The 25656-nt window shown below is 51.0% G+C and overlaps 1 protein-coding gene across 5 annotated transcripts in view; it reads right to left on the minus strand.

Moving 5' to 3' along the window:
- The window catches only part of HIP1 (huntingtin interacting protein 1), a 138914-nt gene that overhangs the window by 13815 nt on the left and 99443 nt on the right, over positions 1-25656 (minus strand). For 2 of the 5 annotated variants that reach the window (XM_037054782.1, XM_037054787.1), the window contains exons 5-22: positions 22525-22605; positions 18957-19033; positions 18425-18486; positions 14152-14292; positions 12610-12667; positions 8883-8958; positions 8639-8779; positions 8266-8363; positions 7825-7897; positions 6740-6935; positions 6133-6221; positions 5611-5727; positions 4603-4704; positions 4198-4341; positions 3645-3780; positions 2055-2139; positions 1756-1868; positions 1531-1667 (exon numbers count right to left, since the gene is read on the minus strand). In XM_037054782.1, the coding sequence (XP_036910677.1) occupies positions 1531-1667; positions 1756-1868; positions 2055-2139; positions 3645-3780; positions 4198-4341; positions 4603-4704; positions 5611-5727; positions 6133-6221; positions 6740-6935; positions 7825-7897; positions 8266-8363; positions 8639-8779; positions 8883-8958; positions 12610-12667; positions 14152-14292; positions 18425-18486; positions 18957-19033; positions 22525-22605 (1926 nt within the window). Of the gene's footprint in view, positions 1-1530; positions 1668-1755; positions 1869-2052; positions 2140-3644; positions 3781-4197; positions 4342-4602; positions 4705-5610; positions 5728-6132; positions 6222-6739; positions 6936-7824; positions 7898-8265; positions 8364-8638; positions 8780-8882; positions 8959-12609; positions 12668-14151; positions 14293-18424; positions 18487-18956; positions 19034-22524; positions 22606-25656 lie in introns of all 5 variants that reach the window. The other 3 variants (XM_037054785.1, XM_037054784.1, XM_037054786.1) reach the window with 3 other exon arrangements.

The following is a 25656-nucleotide window of genomic DNA, read 5'->3' on the forward strand; positions in this document are numbered from 1 at the left end:
CAACTTGATTTCTGACGGTTCTGAGTGATGGCTCTTCATCACTCAGATAGTTGCAATTATCACGTGGTTGTGGGAAGAGGCGAGCCCTGTCTGCCTACTCCACCATCCTCAAGTGTCCTCTGTCTTCAGCCAGTTCGGGTTCGATTACAAATATTTTCCAAATTTTATTCGCACTTTTCATGCCCTATTCTGGGAAGAGCCTCTAAGTATCTGATAACCCCTAGTGCCAGGAAGGAAACCTGCTTATGATTTTTCTATCACACTTTGCTTTGCTTTCATTTGTATCCCCCGTGGTGTCCTGCGTGCTTTGCATGTGCATAGTGATTTCTCAATTCTGCACTGTGTTGGGGAAAATGCTTTATTTCCCACAAAAGGCAGACTGTGTTAACGCTGCCTAGGCTGCCACAGCAACTTAATAAGACCAAACTACCACCATGATTATGTCACCCTATGAAAAGGAGGTTAGCAATTCACCACTGTCCACAGTCCTCCGTTATTCAGGCCTTCCAGGTTCTCCTCCTCGTTGCCCCCTTCTCCCCAGCAGGAACCCTCCTTCCCCTTCTGACCCATCTTTGTATCTGGTTTGCCCTCTCAGTGTGTACAATTAATTAAACATCTGTGGGGTGCTAACCACCGGCCAGAGGTTATGTCAGGGACCAGAAACGCAGCACGAAGAAGGGAGGGGGTCTACCTCTGAGGACTCGCTGGGGGGAAACGGGCAGGTAAGGAGGCAGGTCACAGTGCCGGCCAACTGCAAGGTGAAGGGAGGGTGCAAGAGGAGCCCAGAGAGGGGTCCAGGCTCTGAAGGCCCTTGCATGTCATGTCACATAATATGATTTTTGTTACCAAACAAAAGAAACCATAATCAGATCTCTGTTTCTGGAAGACAGCAGAGGAAAAATAGGCCAGAGGCAGAGATGCTGATCAGAAGCCTGTTTGAAGAGCTTGAATGAGAGATGATGAGGGTCTCAACTCTGGGCATGATCTCCTCCTTCCCTGAACTTGTCACCACACATTTTAGGAATTAATTAAATGCTTTGTATTGTACTCTTAAAATAGATCTCTATTTTACTTCTCATCACACTGTATAGAAATAGTGGCTTTCTTTATTTTCCCTTCTAATAGAGCCATTTCTCATTTGTCTCTTTATCACCTCACCCGGCACAATTCCCAGTATACAGGACATAGTCACTGCATCTCTATTGAATGAATAAATACATCACTAGATCCGTTTAAGGTGTCTCCTGCCCAACCACATAAAAACCCTTTAAAACAGAAAATCTCTGCTAATTTTTCTTTGATCTTGCCTAGCACAATGACGACCACACCGTAAATTCTTAATTAATGGCCAATGAATGAAACGCAACTGGGCTATCGTGTAGGGAGGTCAGATTTTTCAGCTCTCTTATTTTCTGGAATCAAGTTTAAAGTGCAGAAAGAACTAGCTTAAAACATCACTGACTTCCTGACAAATCACAGGCACTCACACCCAAGACCAACAATGACTTTCTCCAGTGATGATACTGATACCTCGCTGATGGCCATGATCTTGCTGAGGCAGCTCTTCATAGCTGTGCTGTTGACATTCTCAGGGGTTCCTTCTCCCTCCAGGAAGGCCAGATAGATGAGGGTTTCCTTGCCATACTGCTTACAGGCCTCGGTCAGTGCTGGCAATGCAAGGCAATAGGGACTTTTCAGTGCCCTCTGCTCCCCTGGCTTTTCTGAATGTCCCCCACTCCCGACCCTGGCACTCACCATCGGCAGCCTCTGGTGGGGCTCTAAGGCAGGTGGTGCCACCGTGAACAATGGTGTCACTGGTCAAGCGGGCGAGGAGGGTTACTGAGTGCAGGAGCCCACTGATACCTGCCAAGAATTTAGAGGAGAGTTTCTCAGTCCTGCTTCAGGGGCATCGCTTTCATGGGTCCACCTCCCCACCTTATGAGCTGCGCATGCTCTCTGCTGGCTGCACAGGAACCCGGGTTTCACATTCATGCATTTCTGAGCCCTGCCCGGCCATCACTGGGGACAGACCCTAACCTTTGCCTTTCTTACCTTCTGGGCAGGCCAGATACTGGCTCCAGCATTTTTCCAGTTGCTCGATACAGTTGGAAACATACTTGACCGTGGAAAGAAGGTGATCTGTGATAGGAAAAACAAAGTCAAAGGCAGAGTTGTCGTAGCTTGCTTCATCCCTGTTAAGTCAGCTGATGGATGAGCATACCTAGTGTGTGGCCCCAGCCCTAGGGAGCTGCCCTGAGGAGGAGGAAGGAGGGAAAGCTCCTTGGTTACACTGGTATGTGATTCTCTTACTGTAGCTTCAAAAGTTGTGCTTCGCAGCCTAGCTGGTCTTCAGACAAGAGCCAGGGCAACCACTCTGCCTCCCTAGACTCTGTATCTCGCTTCTCACTACTGCCCACTGGATCGAATCCAGACTTGCTGATACGTTTCTCAAGGACCCTAGACTCTCATTAATCTTGAGTCCAGAGCCTTGGTTCCCACTAGGCTAATCTGTGCTGCACACAACAGCCACCCCCACTGCTGTGCCCCTGGGCTCAGGGCCGCCGAGGCTGTGTCGCACAGGAGTTCTGGCATGGGCTCTCTGGTCACACGGCCTAGGTGTGGCCTCTGACTCTGCCACTCCTGGCCGGGATCTCATGCCATCTGTGCTTGCTTCCTCACCTGAAAACAGAAATAACAGAAACACCCCCGGCAGCACCGTGAGGATTTGCTGCACCAAGGCATGCGAAGTGATTAGAATGGTGCTTGGCACAGAGAAAGCAAAGTCAGCTATTTTTATTACTGTTCCCCATTTTTCTTCCTCTCCATTGGTTCATGCCTTTTCCTTCAAAAGCTAGCTCATCACATCTCTTCCCAGAATCTGCCCACGGTGGCCCCATTTCCTGGCATCCCCTCAGTGTGAGCCTTCATTTGTACTGCTGCGTTTCCTTACGGACGGGCTCCCTGTCGAGTGAGACAGGACAGTTCTTGCTGCTGACTTCACCACATCGTGACCTTTCTATTCAGTCATAAAAATCAGCTGCCAGCGGAGCTGTCTCTTCCCATCTGCCCATCCTGCAGTGGAACCTCTCGTTCCTTCGCCAACATGTCTTCCCTGTTTGCGGATGAGATCTGCTCATCACTGTGATTTCACACCCACCCTGGGCCCTGTGCACAGAGGCTCTCCCCTCCGACTCAGAGGAATTCTCGGACTTGGGCTGCTGTCCTACTCGCATGATCTTAGGACACTGGTACCTGCCAAGTGGGCCCCTGGCCACACCTGTGACTATGTGGGGACTTTACTGTTCCCGCCCCTCCACGCTTATGATGCCTCCCTGTCTGACTTGAAGCTCATGAGTGACCATGCCTTGATTTAGAGCACATTTCCCTCCTGGACACAGGGCGGCTGGTCGTCCTCCTACTGGCCTTTAAAATTGTTGTCAAGGCTCAGCTCTCAGTAGGCGTTTGATTAGTGTGACCCATGGCTAAAGCAGTACTTATCACACCTGGAAGCTTTAGAAAATACTACTGCCCACCCCCCCACCCCTGATAATTATGACATGCGGCTGGGCTGAGAGCCCCCGAGTTCAGCGTCACATGAGATTTAATGCCAACGGGATTTGGCACCTGCAAGCCGGGAAGAGTACCTGCAGATCCGGGGCAGCTGATCAGAGTGGGCTCCTCGAGCTGCCTCAGGGCCTCTTGTATCACCTGCTCCGCAGCCTTCCTTGACTCTGCCAGGAGCATTTTTCGTTGGTCCTTTGCGAGCTGGCACATAGATTCCTAGAAATGGTCCAGGGGGGTGAGAGTCTGCCACAGACCCCGTAACAGGCTTCGAGCAGCATCCACCCATGATACAGCTGGGAGTCCTGCATCTTAGCTCAAGTTCTTGCTTTGTCTGAGGTGTGAGCCATTGAGCACAGGAGGCTATGGGGATGGGCCACTGCAGCCCATCCTCCAATCTTGGGGAGAGAGTGCTACGTGTATCCCTTTTCCCTACAATAAAGGAGAGCTCTGCTTTCCCTCATCTGCTCTGGGGGTGACTCAGGGCATGTTGGCATTAGGGGCTATTCCTACAGATGCCTTTAAAATCAGGCAGGAGGCCCTGAACCCCTCTCACAGCTCCTGGCCTCCACGAATCCACCACTGATGCCATGGGTGAGAGGTAGAACTTGGCTGGCCTGAGGGGGTCTTACTTGCCTGTGTGCTGGACAGTTTGCGCTGGGTGTGTTCCAGCTGTTCCTGAAGAGTAGAGACTTCCTCTTCGCGACGAGCCATGGCAGTCACCAGGCTGTCCCGCTCCTTCTCCAGTTCAGCCATCCGAGTCACCCATTTTTCTTCTGCCTGCAATGGTGACCGAGTGGGAAGAGGGAGTTGCTGGGAGGAACTAAACTGTCCCCTTCCCAGAAGTCCAAACCCACCACTAGGCCACAAGAAACAGAAGGTCATATCTCTTTAACCTGTTGCTTGGATTCCCCTGAGTACACACTGATCACAGATGGGGCCAGGCTGACCATATGCTGGACAGTGACAGAGGCCGACAGCAACACAAAAGCTGGAGCGGGTGGCAGAGTAAGGAAGGGAAGTAAAGAGGGGGGCGCTCACCTGGGCACAGGTTTCCAGGCTGCCCTGGGCCATCTGGAGCTCCTGCTTGCTGGTGGCAAGTTCTTGCTTCAAATTCTCTAGTACTTCCATCTGTTCCTGAGTCTGAAAGGGGAGAAAAACAGGAGCACTCTGATCTGGGCGGTGGGTACAAGGGATAAACGTGTTAAAAACTCCCTGACCTACAGGTGAGACTTGTGTCGTATTCTGTATCCCAGTTCTACCTCGGCAGAAGGGGCTGGGGGAGGAGGAGGAGAGAATTCAGTGTGCAAAAAATTTCTTCTGAGGAAGTGAAATGTCAAGGGGGGACTTTTAGGATGCTTCCCGTGTGCCAAGTTTAAGCCCATAATACTCATTAAAGTAGAAATGGATCTTTAATTTGGGTGTTCCAACACCAGTACATGACCAAATCTTGCCATCTAGAAACAGTCCCCTTCTTTGATTTCTAAGTGGTGTTTTTCAAAGAGTGGGTTATGACCCCTTGGTAAAAGTCACAGATAACATTAAAAAAAAAAAGAAACAGCAAAATAAAATATCCCAATACATTCATGTAGTAAGGAAAAATATTTCTTTGTGAGACTTTTATTCCCATTAGACAGATGTATTTTTACTCTGGGTCACAAGTGTAAGAGGCACAACTGCATGCGCACGGCATCCAGTTCCATCCATCTGACATGGCTCACTCCACAGCGACCTGCCCGCCAACCCCGCCTTGACTGACGGGCGCTCCTCTGGCTACCGCTCCTTGTAAACACTCGTTCGTCTCTGATCTCCATGTGCTTTCCTCAAGACTTGCCCCAGGAAAGCCTTTGCTGTGAAATTCGGTGACTTCTAACCCCTTAGGCCTCAGAATCACAACGTACTTTAAGTGGCCTCTGGCAGCACCCTCACAGGGCTCCAACCCACAGAGCAGCTGCCCCTGGAGCGGAAGACGAGGCCTTGGATCAAGGCCCGCCTCCAACTCGGATGGACCCCTCCCTCATTTCCCACATTTGCCTCCCTCCCACTCACCTTCCGTTGGGCCTGCTCACTTATGCGCTGGTAGGAATCCTCTAGCTCCTTTTTCTCTCGTTCCAAGTCCGCTTGGGCTTGTCTGGCCACAGACACCTGTTTAGTCACTTCTGCATTCTGTAAGAGAAGAGCAGGGACGGCTCATCTCAGGCTTAAAGGACATCTTCATTCTGTAACAAACGACAGCATTGAGGCCGAGAGTGCCCTAGGGCTGGACACAGAATCACTGTCCTACCCAGAGGGAAGCGGGAAGAAAGCTGTCATCTGCAGGTTCTCAGCTCTGGAGCAGTTAAAGAACTAATCAAGATGGGGACAACGACAATGCACGTGGGGCTGGCATCTAAGGTGGAACTCAAAATAAGGACAGCAAGGGAGGCTGAAAAGCTGAGGTTCCCAGGAAATGGTGCAGACCCACTGGAGACTGGCGGGGGCACTGGACCTGGAGAAGCCACTCGGCCTGAGTTGCTCCCTGCCCTGTGGGGTGGGGCCTGCGCGTGGTGGGAGGCAGGCTGAGGGTCCTACCTTCCGCAGCAGGTCTGCGTGGTTCTGCACCAGCTCACTGTACTTCTCCTTGAGCTTGCTGTACCGCTGCTCATTGGCCTGGGCTTTCCCTGTGGCCAAGGACCAAGGTGAAGAGCCTACCTGGTTGGGACCCTCCACCCCTCTTCCAATGAACCGGGATCCCTAGAAGACCCTTCTTTCATTTCACAAATGTATATACCTCTTTTCTCTCAAAAACCCTCCTGAAACTCGATGGGGAAGCCTTCTTTAAAAAGAATTCACCTGACTCAAACCACTGCACCAGTTCATGCGTCCTGAGCATTTTTATCTGTGTTTTTGGCTTTAAGTCAAACTATTTCTTGGCCTCTCTCTCCTTCGGAGATCCAGCCTCCTGGGCCAGGCATCCCCGTCACCTTCTGTAGCCCCCACTGCCGTGTTCTCAGCAGCACCTCACACAGGGGCTCCACCTGTGGGACTCCAGTCACTCTCTGACTGGTGACGAGAGCTGGCACTGCTGACAGCTCGTCTGGACAGATGCAAGGCTGAGTGGGGCTCTGCCACCGGCCTCCTCCGTCACCACTGATCTCCCCGACCCACCCCCTCACTCCTGCCCCCACCAGCCTCTCACTTTCTATCTCTGTCAGGCTCCGCTGTGCCTTCTCTGTGTCTTCTCGCTTCTTCTTGAGCTCATCCAGCTCCGCCCGGAGGAACTCGCTCTCATCGGCCGCCTGCTGCCGCAGGTGCTGCTGCTCGGCCAGCTCGGCCTCCAGCTCGCTAATGCGGCCCTTCAGCTGCAGGACAGCTCGCTGGCTCTGTGGGAAGGACTTACGTAATACGGCTGGTCGCCACGCTGCTGTGGGTCAGGTGTGTTGGGTGGAGAAGTGGGTCCTATCGTGTTTCTAGCACTGACCAAATAAATGCCTAGGTTTTCCTAACAAGCTGACTCCAAAGTCTTGTGGGAGCTGACCCTTCAGGTAATTATAAACCATCCAATTAGCAACAACAGGGGATGACGGTGGGGGAATTCTGGTCCTGTTCGAGGGGCTTGGGAGAGTGATGGATGAGCTGGAGTTAGAAAGGAGTGTTCACCTGTCCCAGTGAGTAAAGCCTCTGACCAGCTCTGGTGTCAGGGGCCAGGCATGTATAGCATCAGACATGCAAACAGCCATCAGTTAGGGACCAAACCTTCTTATCACCGTGTGCGTACAGGTCTTTCTCATCACAGCTTCACAGCTTGTAGGTGATCACGGTTATTTCTGGGGGACACCAGGGCTTGGCCTCGATGCCATTCTCAAAGCAAATGCAGTAGCAACACACTACGATTGAGACCATGGAAAGACCAGATCCTCTGGCTTTGGCATTTCTACTAATTAATCCCCCTTAAAATGTGGTCCAACAAGTATCTATGCGAAGCAATTTAAAAAAAAAATCCTCACCCAAGGACATTTTTTCCTTGCTTTCGGAAAGGGAGAATGGGGGAGAGGAAGGGTGAGACAGAAACATCAACTGGTTGACTCCCACATGCATGCGGACCGGGAATTGAACCCACAACCCAGACATGTGCCCTGACCAGGAACTGAACCCACAACCTTTTAGTTATGGCATGACACTCCAGCCAACTGGGCCGCACAAGCCAGGGTTATGTGAAACAAACTGAATTAAAATCTGTTCTGTGATGGTAAAGCCCAGAAGCAGATAAGAGCCCATTCTCACCTCAGCCTTCATGTTTTCCAGCTGTGCCTTCAGCCCACTGATCTCTTGGTACAATTGATCGATTAAGTGATCCCTGGGAACAGAAGGAGAACAAGTTTACGCCCACTTTGTTCCTACCCCTCTCTTCCTAAATACAAGCTGGGGGATCAGGGGAGGAAGTTAAAAGCTGGTGTTAATCTGGAGACGATTCTTTTAAAGTTCATAAATTTTCCTCTAAGACTGTCGGCGTTACTAGAGACTAATCTAATACCTACAGGTCCACTGTTGTTTCAGCATCACCTGATTTTCCTTGGGGATCTGATGGGCTAACACTTGAGGGCCAAGACATTTCTCTAAGAAGCCCAGGCATCATTAAGGATTCCTCTTCGGTGAGGTGTGGCGAGTCAGTTCACGGCTTAACCTAGTTTCTCTCGAGTTTGTATTAACCCAGCTTGGACTCACTTCTCATCCTTGTTCACACCGTTCTGACTGTTGAAATTGAAGGGGTCACTGCTGAACGAGCTGCCAAAGATGTCATCAAACTTGTTGTCAAATAAATTCTGTGGTGACCAAAAAGGATTGAGAACAAAGTTAGAGGTCCAGAGAATTCTGAGTGGGGGTCAAATGAGTGACAGGTAAGAATGGACTCTTTCTTCATCAGGTTCACATCCATTTTCAGTGCTCCTAGGGACCACGGGGCAGGGTGCTCAGTCCAGGTTAGAGCCTGGGTTAGAAGGCAGCTGACCCTGCTTAGAGCCAAGGTGGCTTGGCCAGAGTCTCCCCTGCACTTGGGGGCAATGGGAGGAGCCACGTTTCTCTCCCAAGTGGTCCTCACCTGCTGGGAGGCATCCATGTCCATGAGGTCATCCTTCTCCAAGACTGGCTCGCTGTCAGGGGACGAGGCCTCTGCTGGGATTACCACCACGGGGCTGATGTGTTCTGACAGGGCAGAGGCCCGGAGGAAGTTGGGTGGGTTCTGAAGAGGGAAGACATACACTGGAGGTCTGTCACTTGTCAGGCCTGCCAGTCTCAAAGAGTTCCTGGACTCAGCAGCTCCCAGGGTGTGGCTGGACACTTACCTCGGGCAGCTGAGGGATCTGAATGAGCCGCTTGAAGTACTGAAGGTTGCTGGAGCGGTAGAACAGATCTTTCAACCTGGGGATGGGGGAGAGCCTGAGGGGGCTGGGGTCTCCACTGGCCCCGGGGAGGAGGGGAGAGTGTCCACCCCAGCTTTCCTCCTGTGCCTGCCCAGGCCAAAGGCACAGGCTGTCAAGGAGACGGCCCCCATGGTGCGAGGACTCAATTATGATGCTATAGAGAAAGAGTCTTTATAGCCAGTCCTGGTGGTGGCATTTCAAACTGCAAAATCCTACAAGAGTAGATAATCCGAAAACTAATTTCCACATCACTGTTGCTTGACAGATGATTCTTCCTAGGAATGTTTGGCTTAGAGTAACTTTAAAATAAATGTGTTTTTTTTCAGGTTAAACCACCTACGCACAGGAAGAGGGAAGGAATTTAATTACTAAGGTCGATCTCTTTTAAATCACTTCACCGGGGGGTTACAGCCATGGGTCATCTCCCCAGTTCACTTCTGGAGAGCAGAGGCTGGGCCTTGCGGAGCCTGGTTTACCAGGACGCCAAGCATCGGGGGCTATTCAGCAAGTGCCCATTGGAGAAACTCTATTTATACTGAGTCCCTAACCTTGGACGAATATGGGAATGAAGAAATCAAATTTCTTCCTCATCCTCAAGTCTCTATTTTGAATCTAAACACTGGAGGTCAAGAAAGCTGACAGCACCAGATGTCCTGGGTTGGCCAAAAAGTCCGTTTGGTTTTTTTCGTATGATGGACCTAGTAGTGCTTAGTTGTCCTTAACTTCATTTGAAATAATTGTTAGATTGTATTTGACAGCTGTCATATTAGTGTGCATTATAAAAAAAACTGACCGAGATTGGTGAATTTTTGTGCAGCCATTTTAAAATTGAAGATGGAAGGAGATATGCAACATTGGTGGCATATTATGACTTTATTATTTCAAAAAAGGTAAAAACACAACTGAAATGCAAAAAACGATTTGGGCAGTGTGTGGTGAAAGTGCCGTGACTGATCGAATGTATCAAAAGTGGTTTGTGGAGGTCCTTGGTACTGCGGACATTTTGGCCGAATGACTCTCTGCTGTGGGGCTGACAGATGCACTGGAAGGTGTTCGGCAGCACCCCCGGCCTCTGCCCACTAGAAGCCAATAGTGAGAGATAGCTGACATGCTCAAAATATCCAAATCAATCAAGCTATTGGTGGACATGAAAAAATGTCCTTTACTTTACAGAAAAAGCAGAACGGACTCTTTGGCCAACCCAGTGCTTTATGAGGTGAAAGCAGGTCACGGGCCCCGGCGCCCTCTGTCTGCAGCACTGTGTCCTCCCACGTGGCCTAATAAACTAAATCCCTGGGGTCTCATGACAGCCATTCGGACCCCAAGGTTAGGAATGTCCCTGAGATGCCATCGCTGCTTTCCCAGAATTAGAGGAGATGACGCCTCGGAGAGACAACATGCCAGTCAGAGGAGAGAGTGAAGTGGATACTCACAGGAGATGTTTTCATAAGCTAGAACAAGTGAAAGGAAGTCAAGCCACCTGACCACACATCTCCTTTCTGGGCCGCAGCCAACAGTAACAGGCTCTGCTGCTTTCCACAGCTACTGGAATTTACATTCCAGGAAATCAGCCCCAGGGCCTGTCTCCTAGGGTTTAGTAAATCATTTATTATAGAATAAACACACGAGGCTTTTCAAATGGAACCAGGAGATCAGGAGGTTAGTACAACCCTGAACTTGTCCTCTGATTGCTGCTCGGGAACCAGTAGCAGAGAAACCTAAGCTTGGGATTTGGGAGCTATGCTTTTCCCATTGTCAAGGCTGAAGAAGTGAACAGGAAAAGCAAGACGGTCGAAATAAACCCTGTCAAGCTGACTCCCTTCTCGGCTCCCTCGGTCCTTCCGTCCCCCACTCCATCCTTCCCCCCTCCTCGGGCACACTCACTTGAAGGCTGAGCTATAATTTTCATCTAGCCACCAATCTTCCAAGTGCATCAGAGTAATTAGCCTCTCAGGTAAGCTCTTCCTCTTGTGGACTAGTTGGTTCATTAGCTCATTAATTCATTCAAATATTTACTGAACACTATATGCTTAATGGCTATGTATCAGGTACAAGAGATAGACAAGATAGACAGAAATAACGTGCTAAGAATGATGAAGGAGCCCTGACCTGCCTGGCTCACTTGGTTGAATGTTGTCCCACACAGTGAAAAGGTGACCAGTCCGATTCCAGGCGGGGCACATGCCTGGTTTTGGGCCAGTCCCCAGTTGCGGTGTATGTGATCAATGATTTTTCACATTGATGTTTCTCTCCCTCTCTTTCTCCCTCCCTTCCCTCTCTCTAAAAAAATAAAATAAAGTAAAATAAAATCTTAGGGGAAAAAAGGAATAATGAAGGAAATAAACAGCCTGCTGTGAGGAAGAATGTGGGCAAGGAATGGGGTGATGTTGGAGGATCAGGAGATGGGGAAGAAGATCCCAACTCAGCACAGTGACTGAAGACTGCCTCTGAGAGGGGTGACCAAAGCTGACTTGGGGCTGGTCAGGCTGGGAAAACAGAATCCCCACGAGGGGTGACAGCATCCCCAGGAGAGGGAACAGAAAGACAGAGGCCCTGAGGAAGGAACTGGAGGCGGACTCTGTGGCGGACACCTGTCCAGCTCTGGAAACCAGGTCAGAGACAGTGGGCAGGGCCAGATCGTGCGGGGTCTTGTGGAGCAGAGCCCGGCTCCTATTCTCAGTGTAATCAGAAGCACGGAAAGGTTTTAAGCAAGGGGTTTACATTTTTAAAAGGACGTTCTAACTGCTGGGTGAGAACAGGAGTACAGGAGGGTGGAGTGGAAGTCCAGGGCACCCCATCCACACTGGAGGTCCTGGCAGACAGCAACAGTAGCTGCAGAGATGGGAGATGTGACCAGAGCCAGGTGTCTTTGTAGAGCATCAGTGGAACCTGTGAATGGACTGGATGTGGGGGATGAGGCGAATGGCATGTTCTAAATCTCTGGCCTAATTGGACAGTGGCAATATTTATACTGAGATTTAAAAAACTGGGAGAAAGACTTTCTTGGCGGAAAACCTAGAGTCCAGTCTGAGATTTAAGTTTGGTGTAGACATGTCACATAGACAGTTGGGTACATGAGACTGGCATTCAGAGGTAAGGTTCTGCTAGAGATACGGATCTGGGAGCTGTCAGCATGCGCAGGGTCTAAGACCGCAAGAATGCAGGGAGAAGGAAAAGTGAAGAGGAGGAAGCCCTGGGCACGAAGCACATGATGAGTGAAATGGCCTCCTTCTGTGTGCGGCTGCTTCTTTAAAAAAACTTATTAATTTACTTTTATAGACGGGGGAAGAGAGGGAAAGAGACATGGATCGGGTGCCTCTCACACATGCCCCACCTGGGGACCCGGCCCTTAACCCAGGTACGTATCTCAACCAGGAATCAAACCGTGACCTTTCGGTCTGCAGGCCGGCCCTCAGTGCACTGAATACCTCCAGCCAGGGCCTTCTCCGTGCTTCCAGGGGGGTCACTGAAGAAATGGCAGCTTCCCCAGACACTGGTAGGTTTGCCAGCCTCCTAGTTCTTTTTCTTTACTTGATTGCTTTAAAGTGCAGATACCCTCATTCCTCAATTATTTAAAGCAAGTGCTCTCTGATGTTATGGTACTTTTTGATTCACTTTTTGATTCATTTCTATCACTTAAGCCACTTACTTTGTGAACTGCTCCATGAAACGGTCCCGGTGGCCTTGTAGGGTATCGGCTGGGAGACCTGGGAGAAATTGGAAAAGAGTGAGAGGGAAGAGGAGGGACAGAAGGCAGGTCAAGCCACAGCTGACCACCCATCCTGGGGCTTGTGGGCAACCCTGCTGGCGGCATTCCTGGCCCAGAGCTGCCCCAGGTCTGGTATTGAAGGAGGCTCAACAGGGAGTCTGGGGCGCTTAGGTTCCAGACTGTTCCTTCAGTTTGCTCCTGGAGTGTGAGCCACGCTGGGCACAGTGGACTGGGAGTTGTGTCCCTGGCCACAGAAGAAGCAGTGGTGGCCACTGCGGTTTCCTGTACATCGAAACTATTCTACAGTAAAATTGTATCTTTAGGAGAGTGTATACTGAGTGGAGCGCCTCCCCCACTCCTTCCCCACCCACGCCGTCCTGCACAGAGGCCATCAGGGAGGGACTTGTGTATTGCTCTGCCTTTAAGCCCATATACTTAATGTGTACCCATTTCTTCTCATAACTCACCACTTTATAAGAAAGTAGGAATGTTCTAATGGGTAATTGGGTTTCACAGCTTCTTAGAAACAATTACAAGTTCATCTGTATTCAGAGCTAAGTAACTGCCTGCCTTAGAATTTCGTCCAGCCACTGCTCCCTTCAGACACGCCCATCTGCTCCAAAGCCCTTCGAGTCCTTGAACATCGAAGTCCAACCTCTCTTCCACCAAACCCTCCTGGATTCATTAGAGAAGGCTGACTCCCTAGTCCTGTCTGAGTATCCAGACTCATTCCTTGTCAGTGACCACAGATCCAGAGGGTCCCTTCTCGGAGAATTCTAAACTACAACCTTGCTTGGGCCCATTCATGTCTCAATTTTTCTTGGTGTTCCACCACCCACACCTTCTGCACGTGCCCACTCTTCACAGTGGCCACCTTGGGGTGTGGTCTTGGCAGTACGCACATCAGATGCATCTGGGATATGGTTTAATGATGCAGACCCGGAGGGCAACAGACCTACCAATGCAGATGGTGCAGGGGCAAGGGGCAGAACCCACACACATCATTTCAAACAAGAAGCACATGAAAGTAGAAGAACTTCTGCAGGACCAAGAGTCTCCAAAACAGGTGATGCAAAAGCACCCTGGGGCCCGTGGCTAGGTCAGGGTCGGCACTTCACTCATGTGGGCAGCGTTTTACGTTTTATGTATCTAGACAAAATCCCGCTTGCACAATGAGCCCGTGTGGCCAGGCACGTTGGAAACAACGCCTTTGCTGCTGTGGGTCCAGGCTGGGACTGTTGCCGCTTGCGTGGTTCACAGAATACAGGACATGTGTGGATGGAGGGGACCACCCTGGGACCTCACTGTCGCAAGCTTCACGGGGCACCATGAGGCTGGCACCCTGCTTTCCTCAAGGCGGGTCTTTCGGAACAGAGGCTGAGAGCTCAGGCCACGGAGGAGCTGCACTTTTCCAGGGACAGCCTCAGGCTGAGATCCTCCCTCTAGCCAGAAGCTCAGAGGAGATCTGGCTGGTGTACTCACAGGAGTGGAGTTTGAAGAGAAGCTTGACAGTGTAATCATAGAGGTGACTGCAGTCCAAGATGACCTGGATCAGCGGGGCAAGGCGGCACTGCCCAGCTGTCGTCACTGACACGGAGCGGGACATGTCCAGGGAGTTGAACACTAGAAAACAAAAGGGGGAGGGAGGCGGTGGAGCTAGGAAGCTTTAGGTGACCTGCTCAGAGGACCAAAGGCAGGGGTCTCGCATACACTGGGCACCTATGCTGTGTACACACTATCGCCTTTAATGCACTTAAACTTTACACAGTGCCTGCAGGATAAAGGCAGCCTTGTTATACAGGCAAGGAAACTGAAGGTAAGTGACTGGGAGGCAGTCGCAAAATCAAGAACTGGTTTTGCTGAGAGGTTCTGGGTTAAAAGACAGCGCCTGTGTGGCCAGTAGTGGCTGGCCCAGGAGCCTGGCTCCTGTAAGCCAAGCTGCTCCGTGTGTCACGCGCAGGGAACTCTGCTCTTCCCTGTGCACAGCCCCGAGGAAGCAGGGAAAGAAGAGACTTGGCCACAGCCTGGTGCAGCCCTGGGGGCGGAGACTCCTCCTTGAGGCGCTGTGTGGCCTCTGCGCCCAGGCTGAGCAGAGGCTGAACACCTCGCTTTTCAGTTTCTGACTTAACAGAAATGGGGGGATGAGCTCTTGATCAAGGGAAGCCCTCAGCTGTATGGGGCACCAGAATTTCAGGATTGGGAGGGGCTGTTGAGACAGCCAATCCAACCCTTCCGCTCACGCATGAACACAGACGATGGGAACCCTGACCCTGAGAGGCGCCCAGTCTGGTGGTGGTACTAGTTAACATGTGGGGAAAGTATCAAACATCGATAAGAATATGAGGAATGGAATAAGCCAGTCTTGGATTCCTGGTAGCCTGCCACAGGGTTACTGGGACAGCGAGAGGGATGTGTGCCAGAGCCCTGGGTGGGTGATCAAGAGCCTGCTAACTTGATCAGAGAACCAAGTTCAGGGGCTGGGACCAGGATGACCATCAGGATCGAAAGCTGATGGAGGTCCTCAAAGCAGACCAACAGTAGGACTGCCCCCCACTCTCCCAAGCTCCAGAGAGCAGTCTGCTCCGAGATCCCTGGACATTAACCCATTGCACCTTCTCCTAAGCCAAGCAACTGGACCCTCAGAGCATACCAGCGGCCAGGGCTGATTTCCTGCCTGCAGTAGGTGCCCACCACCTCCAGAACTCCACCCGAGGCTGGGGCTGGCAACGAAAGACGTCCCCTGCAGCCCCTCAGCAAGTGGGGCTGCCCCGAAGGCACGCCCAGAGCTTCGGGGCCCGGCCTTCCCTGACTGCACTAATCCCTGTTAACTACTCCGTCTGGCAGCTGAAAAAAGTCCAAACGGTTCTAATTAAAAGGCAGCTTTTCTTGACACAAATTAAAAGCAGCTGTCACTGCAAGGCGGCCATCCCCAAGCCTACTGGCTTCCCTAGGCTCCACTCTGGCAGGGCATCCCAGACGCTCCACCTCCAGGCCTGCCGCTGCTTTCCAGGAACGGTGCAAGCAACGTGACCACGGATGAGTTACTCGACCTCTCTGAGCCTCCAGATGCTTTTCTGTAAAACGCAGATGGTTCTAATAGCGCATCTCATAAGGGTCTCGTAATAATGAAATGAAAATGCTGTGTGAAGCGCATAGCACTGTGCAGTGGCTCTCAACTTTGGCTTTCAGATTGATTAGAATCATCTGGGGAAATTTAAAAACTAATGTCTGCCTGCAACTCTGCCACACCCCCAATTCTATTTTAATTGGTCTGGGGTAGGACTGGGGCATCAGTAGATTTCAAAAGCCCCCCTGCCCTGTGATTCTACTATGCTGTATTTTCTCACTCAGTGGTTCTCAAACTTGAGCAAGCATCAGAATGACCAGGTGGCACCGTCCAGTTGAATCCTGTGAGGATGGAAGTGTCCTTATGTGCTGTCCCATGTGCTGACCACATGTGGTTACTGAGTGCCCCAAACACGGTGACTAAGGCCCTGACTGTTTCGTGTTATTTAATGGTAATCAGTTTAAATAGTCACACGTGGCTAGTGGCTGCCACAGTGGACAGCGCAGACCAGGGGGCCTTGTTAAAATGCTGAGTGGGGGGCCTCGGCCCCAGACTCACTGTGCCTGGGGCAGCGCCTGAGCGTTTGCTTTCATAACAGTTTTAGGTGCCGCTGCCGCTACTGGTCCAGGGATCACAGAGCCGCTGCATAGATATTAACTGTCACTGGTCCACCTCCCACAGCCAAAAACCAGCGGTACCCTTCTGAGGGGGCAGGTCAGAACCTTGCAAGGCCACAGACTAGGGCTGAGAAGCTGGAGAGGCCCCTTCCAACACCAGTCCTCGTGACTTTTGCATCACACAGTAGGTGAGTTGGCACAGGGAAGGGAGCAGGGGAGACACGTAAAAGAGGGCTCTTGTTCCAAATCGGGTCTCTTTCAGGGACAAGAAAGCCAACACTTGGGTAGCTCCTCTCTAGAAAACTCTAAGGAGCTAATTCCCCCAGACAAGCCCCAAGCGTTCAGCTGGACGCTGGCACCATCTCATGAACTGTTTGCCTGCTGTTTCTTCACCGCTGCTCTGCTGCTCAGCACGGGCTATAGACGGGCTCTGGGCCGCAGCAGAGGTGAGCGGGGCACGGCTCCTGATTCTGAGGAGGATCTCCGCATCCGGTGGTAGTGAGACAAGGGAACAGTGCAGATAAACACAGAGCCAGTTATCCTGGGAGGCGGAGCCAGCTGGCCCCCTGCGCTGGGGCATTTGCCTGCACCACACCCCCATCCTCCTGGCCTCCTCACATCCTGGCGGGTGGCATCACACCTTTGCTCACTCTTTCTCCAGCAGTCTGTGGGGCTGGAAGGGACAGCCCAAAAGGCTGAGCCATCTGGCACGTGTCCCCAACCACCACCATGGCAGGCGCAGTCTGAAAAGGAGGCCAGAGCTGCAGTAAGTGGTTGGGTCGGCTGAGTTGACAACTTCTAGACTGATTCTCCCAAGGATGACAATTCCTAGATCATCACTCATACCCGCATTCAAATTAAGCACATTCCAAAGCTGAGTGCCAATGAATTCTGACTTATCCACATGGGTCCTTCCTGCCCCAAGCAAAATAACTGAAAGTTCGCCACAACAGTGTATATACTTCCATGCAAACATTCCTAATGCATTAAAAACAAAACAAAAAAATAAAACAAAACGCCTCTGCACCACTTCTGCCTTGCTGGCAATGCCTTAGCGCAGGGACCCGATTTTGCGTTTCATTTTTACTTCTCTACTGACTTCTGCAGAAGACTCTGCTCAAATTGTTTGCTAGTGGGCGCCACACACTCCTCCTCCCATGCCACAGTTTCCAACTGTTTCCGGTGCTCCACTGACCACTTCCTGCACTGAACTGATCGGTCAAAGTATCGAGGAACTTGCCGCCCTGTCACAGATCTGCGACGGCTGGAATTAACTAGCCATTTGCCTTACAGATGAACATGATGAAAAAAACTGCAATTTACAGTGAGAGAGTTTCTGTCTTTTAAGAGAGAACCAAAGCGCCCGGGATGGGCCCTATGTCCTCAAATGCTGAGGCTGCCACACTTGTGCGCAATTACTTGTGTTTTAGAGCGTGCCTTCAGAGTTGGACACTTGTCAAAGGACATCCTGAATCTTAGAAGACTGGTCCTTCCGCTCCCCAGGGATAGAAGGAGGGGCAAGTGGGGGAAGGGAAGGCACAGGAGACAAGGGAAACAGCTGCTTCCTTCCAGGGGAAAGGAAGTGTTAGGGCCTGACAGCCTGGAAGCACCAGAACCCTCGGCAGGAGGGGCCTGGAGGTGCTCCCCTACTAGGGAATCAGGACTTCTCATGGGGACTTGGGCAACAACTCAACTCGACCAGCTTCTTCCCTGGCTACCGACCAAGCAGCAGACAGCAGCCCTTTTTGCAGAAATTCAGCCCCAGGGCCACAGTCCGTGGGCTGCCCCGAAGGTCAGACCTGTCTTTGGGCTCTTGGCCTTCAGAGGGGTAGCCAGTGGGCTGGGGAGTGTGGTCTTTCTGCTCAGAAATGAAATCGCCGACTCTTAAAATGCCTGAGAGCTTCAGCCCCTCTGCATGGGAGGTAGAGAGCCTGCAGTCTCCATTTTCCGGGTCCCGTGATGTGCAGCTTGTAGGGAGACTGGGACTAGTGGAGCTGGTCCCAGTGGGAAACACAGCTGGGGATCAGGCCATTTCCACGACAGCCTGGGCCAGACAGGAGGGAGGACTCACCAGTTTGGAAGAGGTTAAGTTCGCACTCCAGGTAGTCGAACATCTCCACTGTTAGCTGAAAACTGGAGCGAGGAGGAAAGAACGTAACCCACAGTCCAAGGCCAGCACTTCCCCTGTCCCCTCCCCGACCCTGTGCTGCTGCTTCCACCCCACCCCCCGCGCGCGTGCACACACACACACACACACACACACCAGCTACAATGCTTCGCTCCCAATGGAGTGGGTATGAAGGCCATTTGGAGATCAAGTAGGGTGACTTCAATGGCGACAGTGGCAGAGGGAAAGGGCAGGCACCACCACACTGGGGAGGGCGGGAGGAGGGGACAGAGGGTAGAGCCTGGAGTGTGGGACAGCCTGGCGGGGCTCTGTGTAAGGTGCCAGCAGTAAGTGGCCCCAAGGCCAAGTCACCCAGGGGTTTTAGTCCCCTCCCCAGCCCCTACCATCAGGCCATCTGTGACCCTAATGGTTAAGTGAGAGACTCTACAAAAGCCTCCTTCCCCACTGGGTCCAGAGCACAAGGACAGTCACTTACAAGTTGTTAACATCACTCTCTCCAGCGTCGTCCAGCTGCCGGTCACTCATCTGAAGGTTGCCCGGAAACCTGGGATTCTGGAAGGGAAGCAGAGAAAGGAGTTCAGAACAGGGCACCCCCAAAACTCTCTAGACAGCCCAACCATGCACATCCAGTAAGCTGTCCACACTGCACTCGGGGAGCAGAAGGCCTGACTCTGCTTGTGTGGCACGGACGCAGACAATTCATGCCTACACGTCCTGGGTGTGGAGTTAGTGCGTACAACCTCACACACAAACACAGACCCCCAACTGTGGCAAAGAACATCCATTACCCATCATCGGAGGCGAAGCCTCCATCCCACCCCTGGGAGCCAGAAGAAGGTACCCGTAACAATCTGTGTCTGGGTCGCTCTCCTGTGGTGCAGTGAGACCCAGTGTCTTGTGGGCCCCGACCATCCACAAGATGCAGGCAGTGCAGCACTTGTTACCCCCGGCATGTCTGGAACCCACGCCAGGCTTCCCACTGTCCTTTGGCCTTTTCCCAAAGCCCCCATTGTGGGTTCAGGGAAAACCCACTCCATGTTAGCTTCAGCAAAACGTTAGTCATATAAACTGGAAGGTAGGAAAATAAGACATCATGGACCCCAAAGTCAGGGGACATCATTTTGTATCAGTCATTGTCCACTGTCTGGACCACTATCTCCTCCTCAGTGTGATCTGTCTGCATGGAACACGAGGCCAAGGGAGGGCAGGGGGGCACAGGGAGACGGCCGGCCGGTCCAGCGAGGGGGGTTCTGAATTCCAGGGCGAGCACTTTAGGCTCTGAAGACCGGAGCCCTGCACCCCGGCACCTCACTTTGGCTATGGCTACAACACCCTGCCCTGGGCCCGCACAGCCCTCTCTGCCCCCAGGCCCACCGCAGGCCCTTCGTCTCAGACACTGTGAACTCCTCCAACACTCCCGTCCGGCTGCACTTAGTTTCTCACTCGGTCTGAAAGTGATGGTGACCTGGCCCCTCCCCACTGGGCCCTGCCTTTCTTACTGCCCATCTTTCCACCTGCTAAACCTGATGAGCCTGCATTTTTGTCCCATTCTCTGTGCCTAGGACTGGCTGCCAAATGTCCCTGGAGAAGGACTCACAGCTGGGTCACTACTGGGTGGGTCATGCTCGCTAGCCTTAGGGCCCCGTTAACAGTCCCTGCTAGTGCCTAGACAGCCCCCCTTCCCATCAATAACTGCCCAGCTTTCAAACCTGCTGCCCGACAAGAGCCCCCGCACGTGTCTTCCTTCTTACATCACTGGTAACTCCCTCAGCTTCCTGCTTCCACTGTGCTCGGCTGTCCTTCCATTCCTCCAGCTTCAACAGGGAAGGGGCGCCTCTTTCATGAGTCAGGATCAGGCCTTCCTGTGTCTGTTTGATCTGCTCTAGGTTCTGGTTCATTCTCTGACTCATCCAACCAATCCTGACTGAGCACCTGTCTCAGGCTAGATGCTGGACCAGGCACAGGACACAAGGGGACACACACACCTGTCCTCTGCCCTCTGCCTTCTTGGAGCCCACAGTCCAGAGCTCCCAGAGACCCACTCCACGCCCCTACCCCCTTCCCCCTTCCCCCTCTTGCTGTTGCTTGAGTCTTTCCCATGGTCCCTTATCTCCTAGCTATTGCCCCCTCATCTCCTAGCTATTGCCCCCTCTCCTCTCTTTCTCGCTGGTCTTCAGGAAGTTCCGTCCTTTGTCTATCCCACAGGTAAGAGTCCTAACTGGCTCTCACCAGCTTCCACCCTCCACCCTCTGTCCCGGGATGGTCTCACGCACCCACTCAGGCCCCTGCTGCTCTCCACCTGCCCGCTCTGTGAACTAATGTCCATCTACTGCTAGTTCCACAGACACCACAGTGTCCTGAGCCCCATGCCCTGTGTCTCCAGCCAATTCCTCTGCCTAGAACGCAGACCCCACCCTTCTTCACCAGTGCCCTCCCCTCTATCCGCTGTGCGGCAGACAGTCTGGGGGAGGGGGCTGGATTCCACAGCAGGCAGGAGGGCTGTGAACTGTGGGGCAGAAGGGTAGACTGTGGCAAACTGTTTTCTACAGATCCCATCCAAAATGCGACTTTGTGACTTTGACATTCCTCCCTTGAGTGGTGTGATCTGTCCCCCTCATTGAGTCTAGGGACCTCTGTGACTGCCTCAGCCAAATAGGACGTTGGAAGGAATGCCTGTGAGTTCTGAGGCTAGACCTTACAAACGCCATGTGCTTCCCTCTGGCTCCCTTGGGGGACTCCACCAGGCTGTGATGAAGCCCTCCCTGGGCCAGAGCCTCCATGAAGAGAGGGATGGCAGGCCAGCCTCCACTGTGGCAGCTCCAGCCAGGCTCTGGCTGCAACTGTGTGAGACCTTTGGCCAGAACTGTCCCCTCCAGCCCTCCCAGAACTCCTGACCAACATAAAGGGTAGAGATACTAAAAGACAGTTGTTACAAACCACTGAGTTTGGGGTGACATGTCCTGCAGCACAGATAACTGTAATACCCTGCGACTGGGCTCAGCTGTCACATGGCCCCTGAGGCACCTAACTGGTACCGTCTGGGCTAAATGCCCCCTGGCTCTCAGTTCTCACTGCAGTCTGTCTTCTCTCCCTTTATCACTTCTCTCCCAACCCAATGACGACTCCCAGAGGTGGGGCAAGGTCTACTCATCTTTTCCTCTTGGAGCTACTGGTTCTGGCCCTTGGCAGGCAATCAGTGTGGCACAAGGGGAGGAAGGGTAGCCACTGAGCAGCGTGGGCTAAGACAGTAGTATGTGGGCATGGGTTCAAATCCCCACCTCGCTAATAAAAAGCTATGTGACACAGGTAAGGGATTCAGCCACTACTGGAGTTTTGTTTTTCTAGGATATAAAAGTTATTACTTTGTAGATTGCTGTGAGGATTACTGATATAGAGAAAAGGTTTCAGAGACTAGGATGGTTTCAGTAAATCCAAGCTGCCCTTAAGTCCATATGTGATGATGGAGATACAAGACACTAAATTGCACTGGCCGGCATGGCCCAGCTGGTTGAGTGTCTCCCGCAGAGCAGGAGGCTGCCTGTCCGACTGCCGGTTGGGGCACGGAGAGTGGACCTCCTCTCCCAAACGCGTCTGCACGCCCAGAGAGCAGACCCTGTGTCTCTGCTCTTACATGGTACGTGGTACCACACACACAGGCTTACAACACACATTAGGTGCATTGGAAATACCGACTAGAGTCATCTATTGATGAAAAGAAGGTTCTGCGTGGAAACTCACTATATAAATGGAAGGACCTATTTTTATTGACAGTGAAGTCAGTGCTTCTAAAACATGTTCATAGTGCTACTGGATAGGGTTCCGCCTTCAATTTGCAAAACGGGGGACAAAGGGTGCAGAAGACACAGGCCACGTCCCAGGGCCCGACTGACTGTGGCTGCCCTATAAAGCGTGTCCTCTCACACAGCTGGGAGGTGGTGCAGACACTAGTCAGGCTGCCTCCGGAAAGGCCTGACAGTCACGGCCATCACGGTGCCGCGGAGACAGGGAGGGTGGGAGAGCCAGGACTGCCAGCAAAGACTCACTTTGGTGTGGTACTCCATCTTCGTCCTCAGCAGTTTGAGGTAGACGCTGCAGAGCTGTCCGTACCCCTCACTCAGGTGGCCCTTCCCAGAAAAGAAAAGAAAGCAGCTGTCAACACCAAGCACCTGCGCTGAAAGGCCTAGAGCCAGGCCCTCATTTAAAAAATATGTATTGTTCTGATTACGAAAATGATGCATGTCCATTGCTAACAACTTGGAAAATATAGAAAAGTACATATACGAACGAATCACCCTTAATGTAAACACCAGATATACTCATGGCTAACACTTTGGGGGACAAAATGTTATTTATTTCCCTTTTCCAATTTACATAGACTTTATTTTTAGAGCAGTTTTAGCTTCACAGCAAATTAAACAGAAAGCACACAGATTCCCTCTACCCCTCTTGCATACACACAGCCTCCCCCAACCACCAACCCCGCGCACCCAAGTAGGACATTGGTCACCACTGGTGAACCTACGCAGACACATCGTTATCGTCCAAAATAAATTCGACATCAAAGTTCACTCTCAGGATGGTGCATCCTATGGGCTTTGACAAATGTATTGATAACGTGCACTCATATTATAATCTCGTACAGAGTGGTTTTACAGCCCTAAAAATCCTCTGGGCTCCACCTTCATGTTGAAATATAAAATGGAATCAACTTGCCTTTTTTCTTAATACAATGCAATATTTTCTATTTTCTTAAATTTTCTTTTTTATCATTATTTTTAGTGACTGTCCAGTACATAGTAAGTAAGTGCCCTAATTTATCAAACCAACTCCCTACTGTTCATTCTTACAGTTTAATCTTGTGTACAAACATGAGGACTTTCTTTGGATAAATTCAGAACAAGGGCTTCTTACTTACGAATTTGAAGTCTCCTAACTCTTAGTAATCACGGTCTGGCTCTATGCTGTTTCCTTTCCTCTGTCTCTCTAAGCACAGGGGAGAAACGTCTCCTCCAGACAAGCTCCAGCAGACTGAGAGCATCTAGAGTGGTATACATGGTGCGGGGCAGGGGGCAGGGCTGGGATTTGAAATGGGACCCATCCTAGCAGGCGAAGGATAAGAATGCCCTGGAGTTTGCTTGTGCGGTCACAGCCTGGGTGCTTGGGAGGAAACTAGGGGTAGCAGGGTGATGACGGGGACTCCTGGTTATACACAAAAGAGAAGGGACTCGGGGACACAAGCCTTCAATGCAACAGCCGCAGCTCCCACAGGAGATTTGACTTTTGTCTTTTTTTAGTTGCATCTATGGCCTGGAGAAACCCTGTTGAAACATGCCACAACTGGCACCAGAGGGAGTAGAGCAATCAGAGGTTAAAAATACTAAATGTCAGAGGGGAGTGTTTCATAATGTATTAATTTGCTTTGATAATTCATCATTATATTAATTTTTACAGGACACTTCATTACAGGAAAATTGGAAAGTACTGAAAAGCAAACAAAGAGGCAAAACTATTCTCATCATCAAGACTGTGGTAAGACTATTGTTACCAAAACTAGTTTTACTGTCCTTCATATGAAAATGCACAGGATCAGGCCCTGGCTGGTATAACTCAGTGGATTGAGTGTGGGCTGTGAACCACGGGGACGCCAGTTCAATTCCCGGTCAGGGCACATGCCTGGGTTGCAGGCCAGGTCCCTGGTAGGGAGAGCTCAAGAGGCAACCACATATTAATATTTCTCTTCCTCTCTTTCTCCTTCCCTTCCCCTCTCTCTAAAAATCAATAAATTAAAAAAGAAATGCACAGGACCAAAAAGTAAAAGATGAATGGATCACAGACTTAAGTGTAAAACACAAAACCATAAAACTCCAGAAAATAACACAGGAGAAAACCTAGGTGACCTCTGAGTATGGCGATGACTTAGGCACAACACCAAACACATGATCCATTAAAAAAATAACTGATAAGCTGGACTTCAATAAAATGTAAAACTTTTGCTCTGCAAGGAACAGCTTCAAGAGAATGAGTAAGATAAGCCATAGCCGGGGGCAAAATGTTTGCAAAAGGCACACCTGATAAAGGATTACCATCCAAAATATTTTAAAAACTCTTAAAATTCAATCATAAGAAAACAAACAACCCAATTAAAAATGGGTTCCCTCCCAAAATAAGGTGGCAAATAAGTTTATAAAAAGACGCTCCACTTTGTAGGTTGTCAGGGAAATGCAAATCAGAAAAATGAGACACCACTACACACCTGCTGGAATGGCCGGAACCCAGGGCACCGGAACCCAGGGCACGGGCACCGGCAAGTGCTGGTGCGGGTGTGGAGCAACGGGACTCTCACTCGCTGCTGGCGGAACGCAAAGCGGTGCAGCCACTTTGGAAGACAGTTGGGCGGTTTCCAACAGAGCTGGGCATACTCTTACCACACGATTCAGCAGTGGTGGTCCTTGGTTTTTACCCAAAGGGGCCGAAAGCTTATTTCTACTCGAAAACCTACACACGGATGGTTTTAGCAACGTTATTCATCAATGTCCCAAACTAGAAGCAACCAAGACGTCCTTTAGGAGGTGAATAGATAAAGCAATTGTGGTACATCCTAATGATGGAATACTACTGAGTGTTAAGAAGAAATGAGCTATCAAGCCATGAAAAGACATGGAGGAACCTTAAATACACACTATCAAGTAAAAACAGCCAATCTGAAAAGGCTACGCACTCACTGACCCCCGCTATACGACGTTCCGGGGAAGGCAACGCTGTGAGAGAGTGAGAAGAGGGGAGGCCGCCAGGGGCTGCAGGGACGGGGTGGGGTGGACGGGTGGTGGGTAGACGTCAGTGAAAACGTTCTGGACGACAGTGCAGTGGTGGGGACATGTCATCACACATCTGCCCAAACCCACAGACTATACACGGCACAAGTGAACTGTAATACAAACTAGAAACTTTGGGTGATTATGATGTATTAATATAGATTCATTGACTGTAACAAATATATCCTTCTGGTGGGAGATTTTGATACACGGGAAGCTGTGTACGTTGGAGAGTGGTAAGGGGTGTATGGGGAATCTCTGTATTTTCCCGTCAATTTTGCTGTGAACCTAAAACTGCTGTAAGAAAAAAAAAGGTCTTAATTTAAAAAATAATAAAATAAAAGAGGTTTCTAACTTCAGAAA

This window comes from Sturnira hondurensis, unplaced genomic scaffold, assembly GCF_014824575.4.
Source record: "Sturnira hondurensis isolate 20B ecotype Veracruz unplaced genomic scaffold, ASM1482457v3 Scaffold0008380, whole genome shotgun sequence".
Taxonomy (NCBI): Eukaryota; Metazoa; Chordata; class Mammalia; order Chiroptera; family Phyllostomidae; genus Sturnira; species Sturnira hondurensis.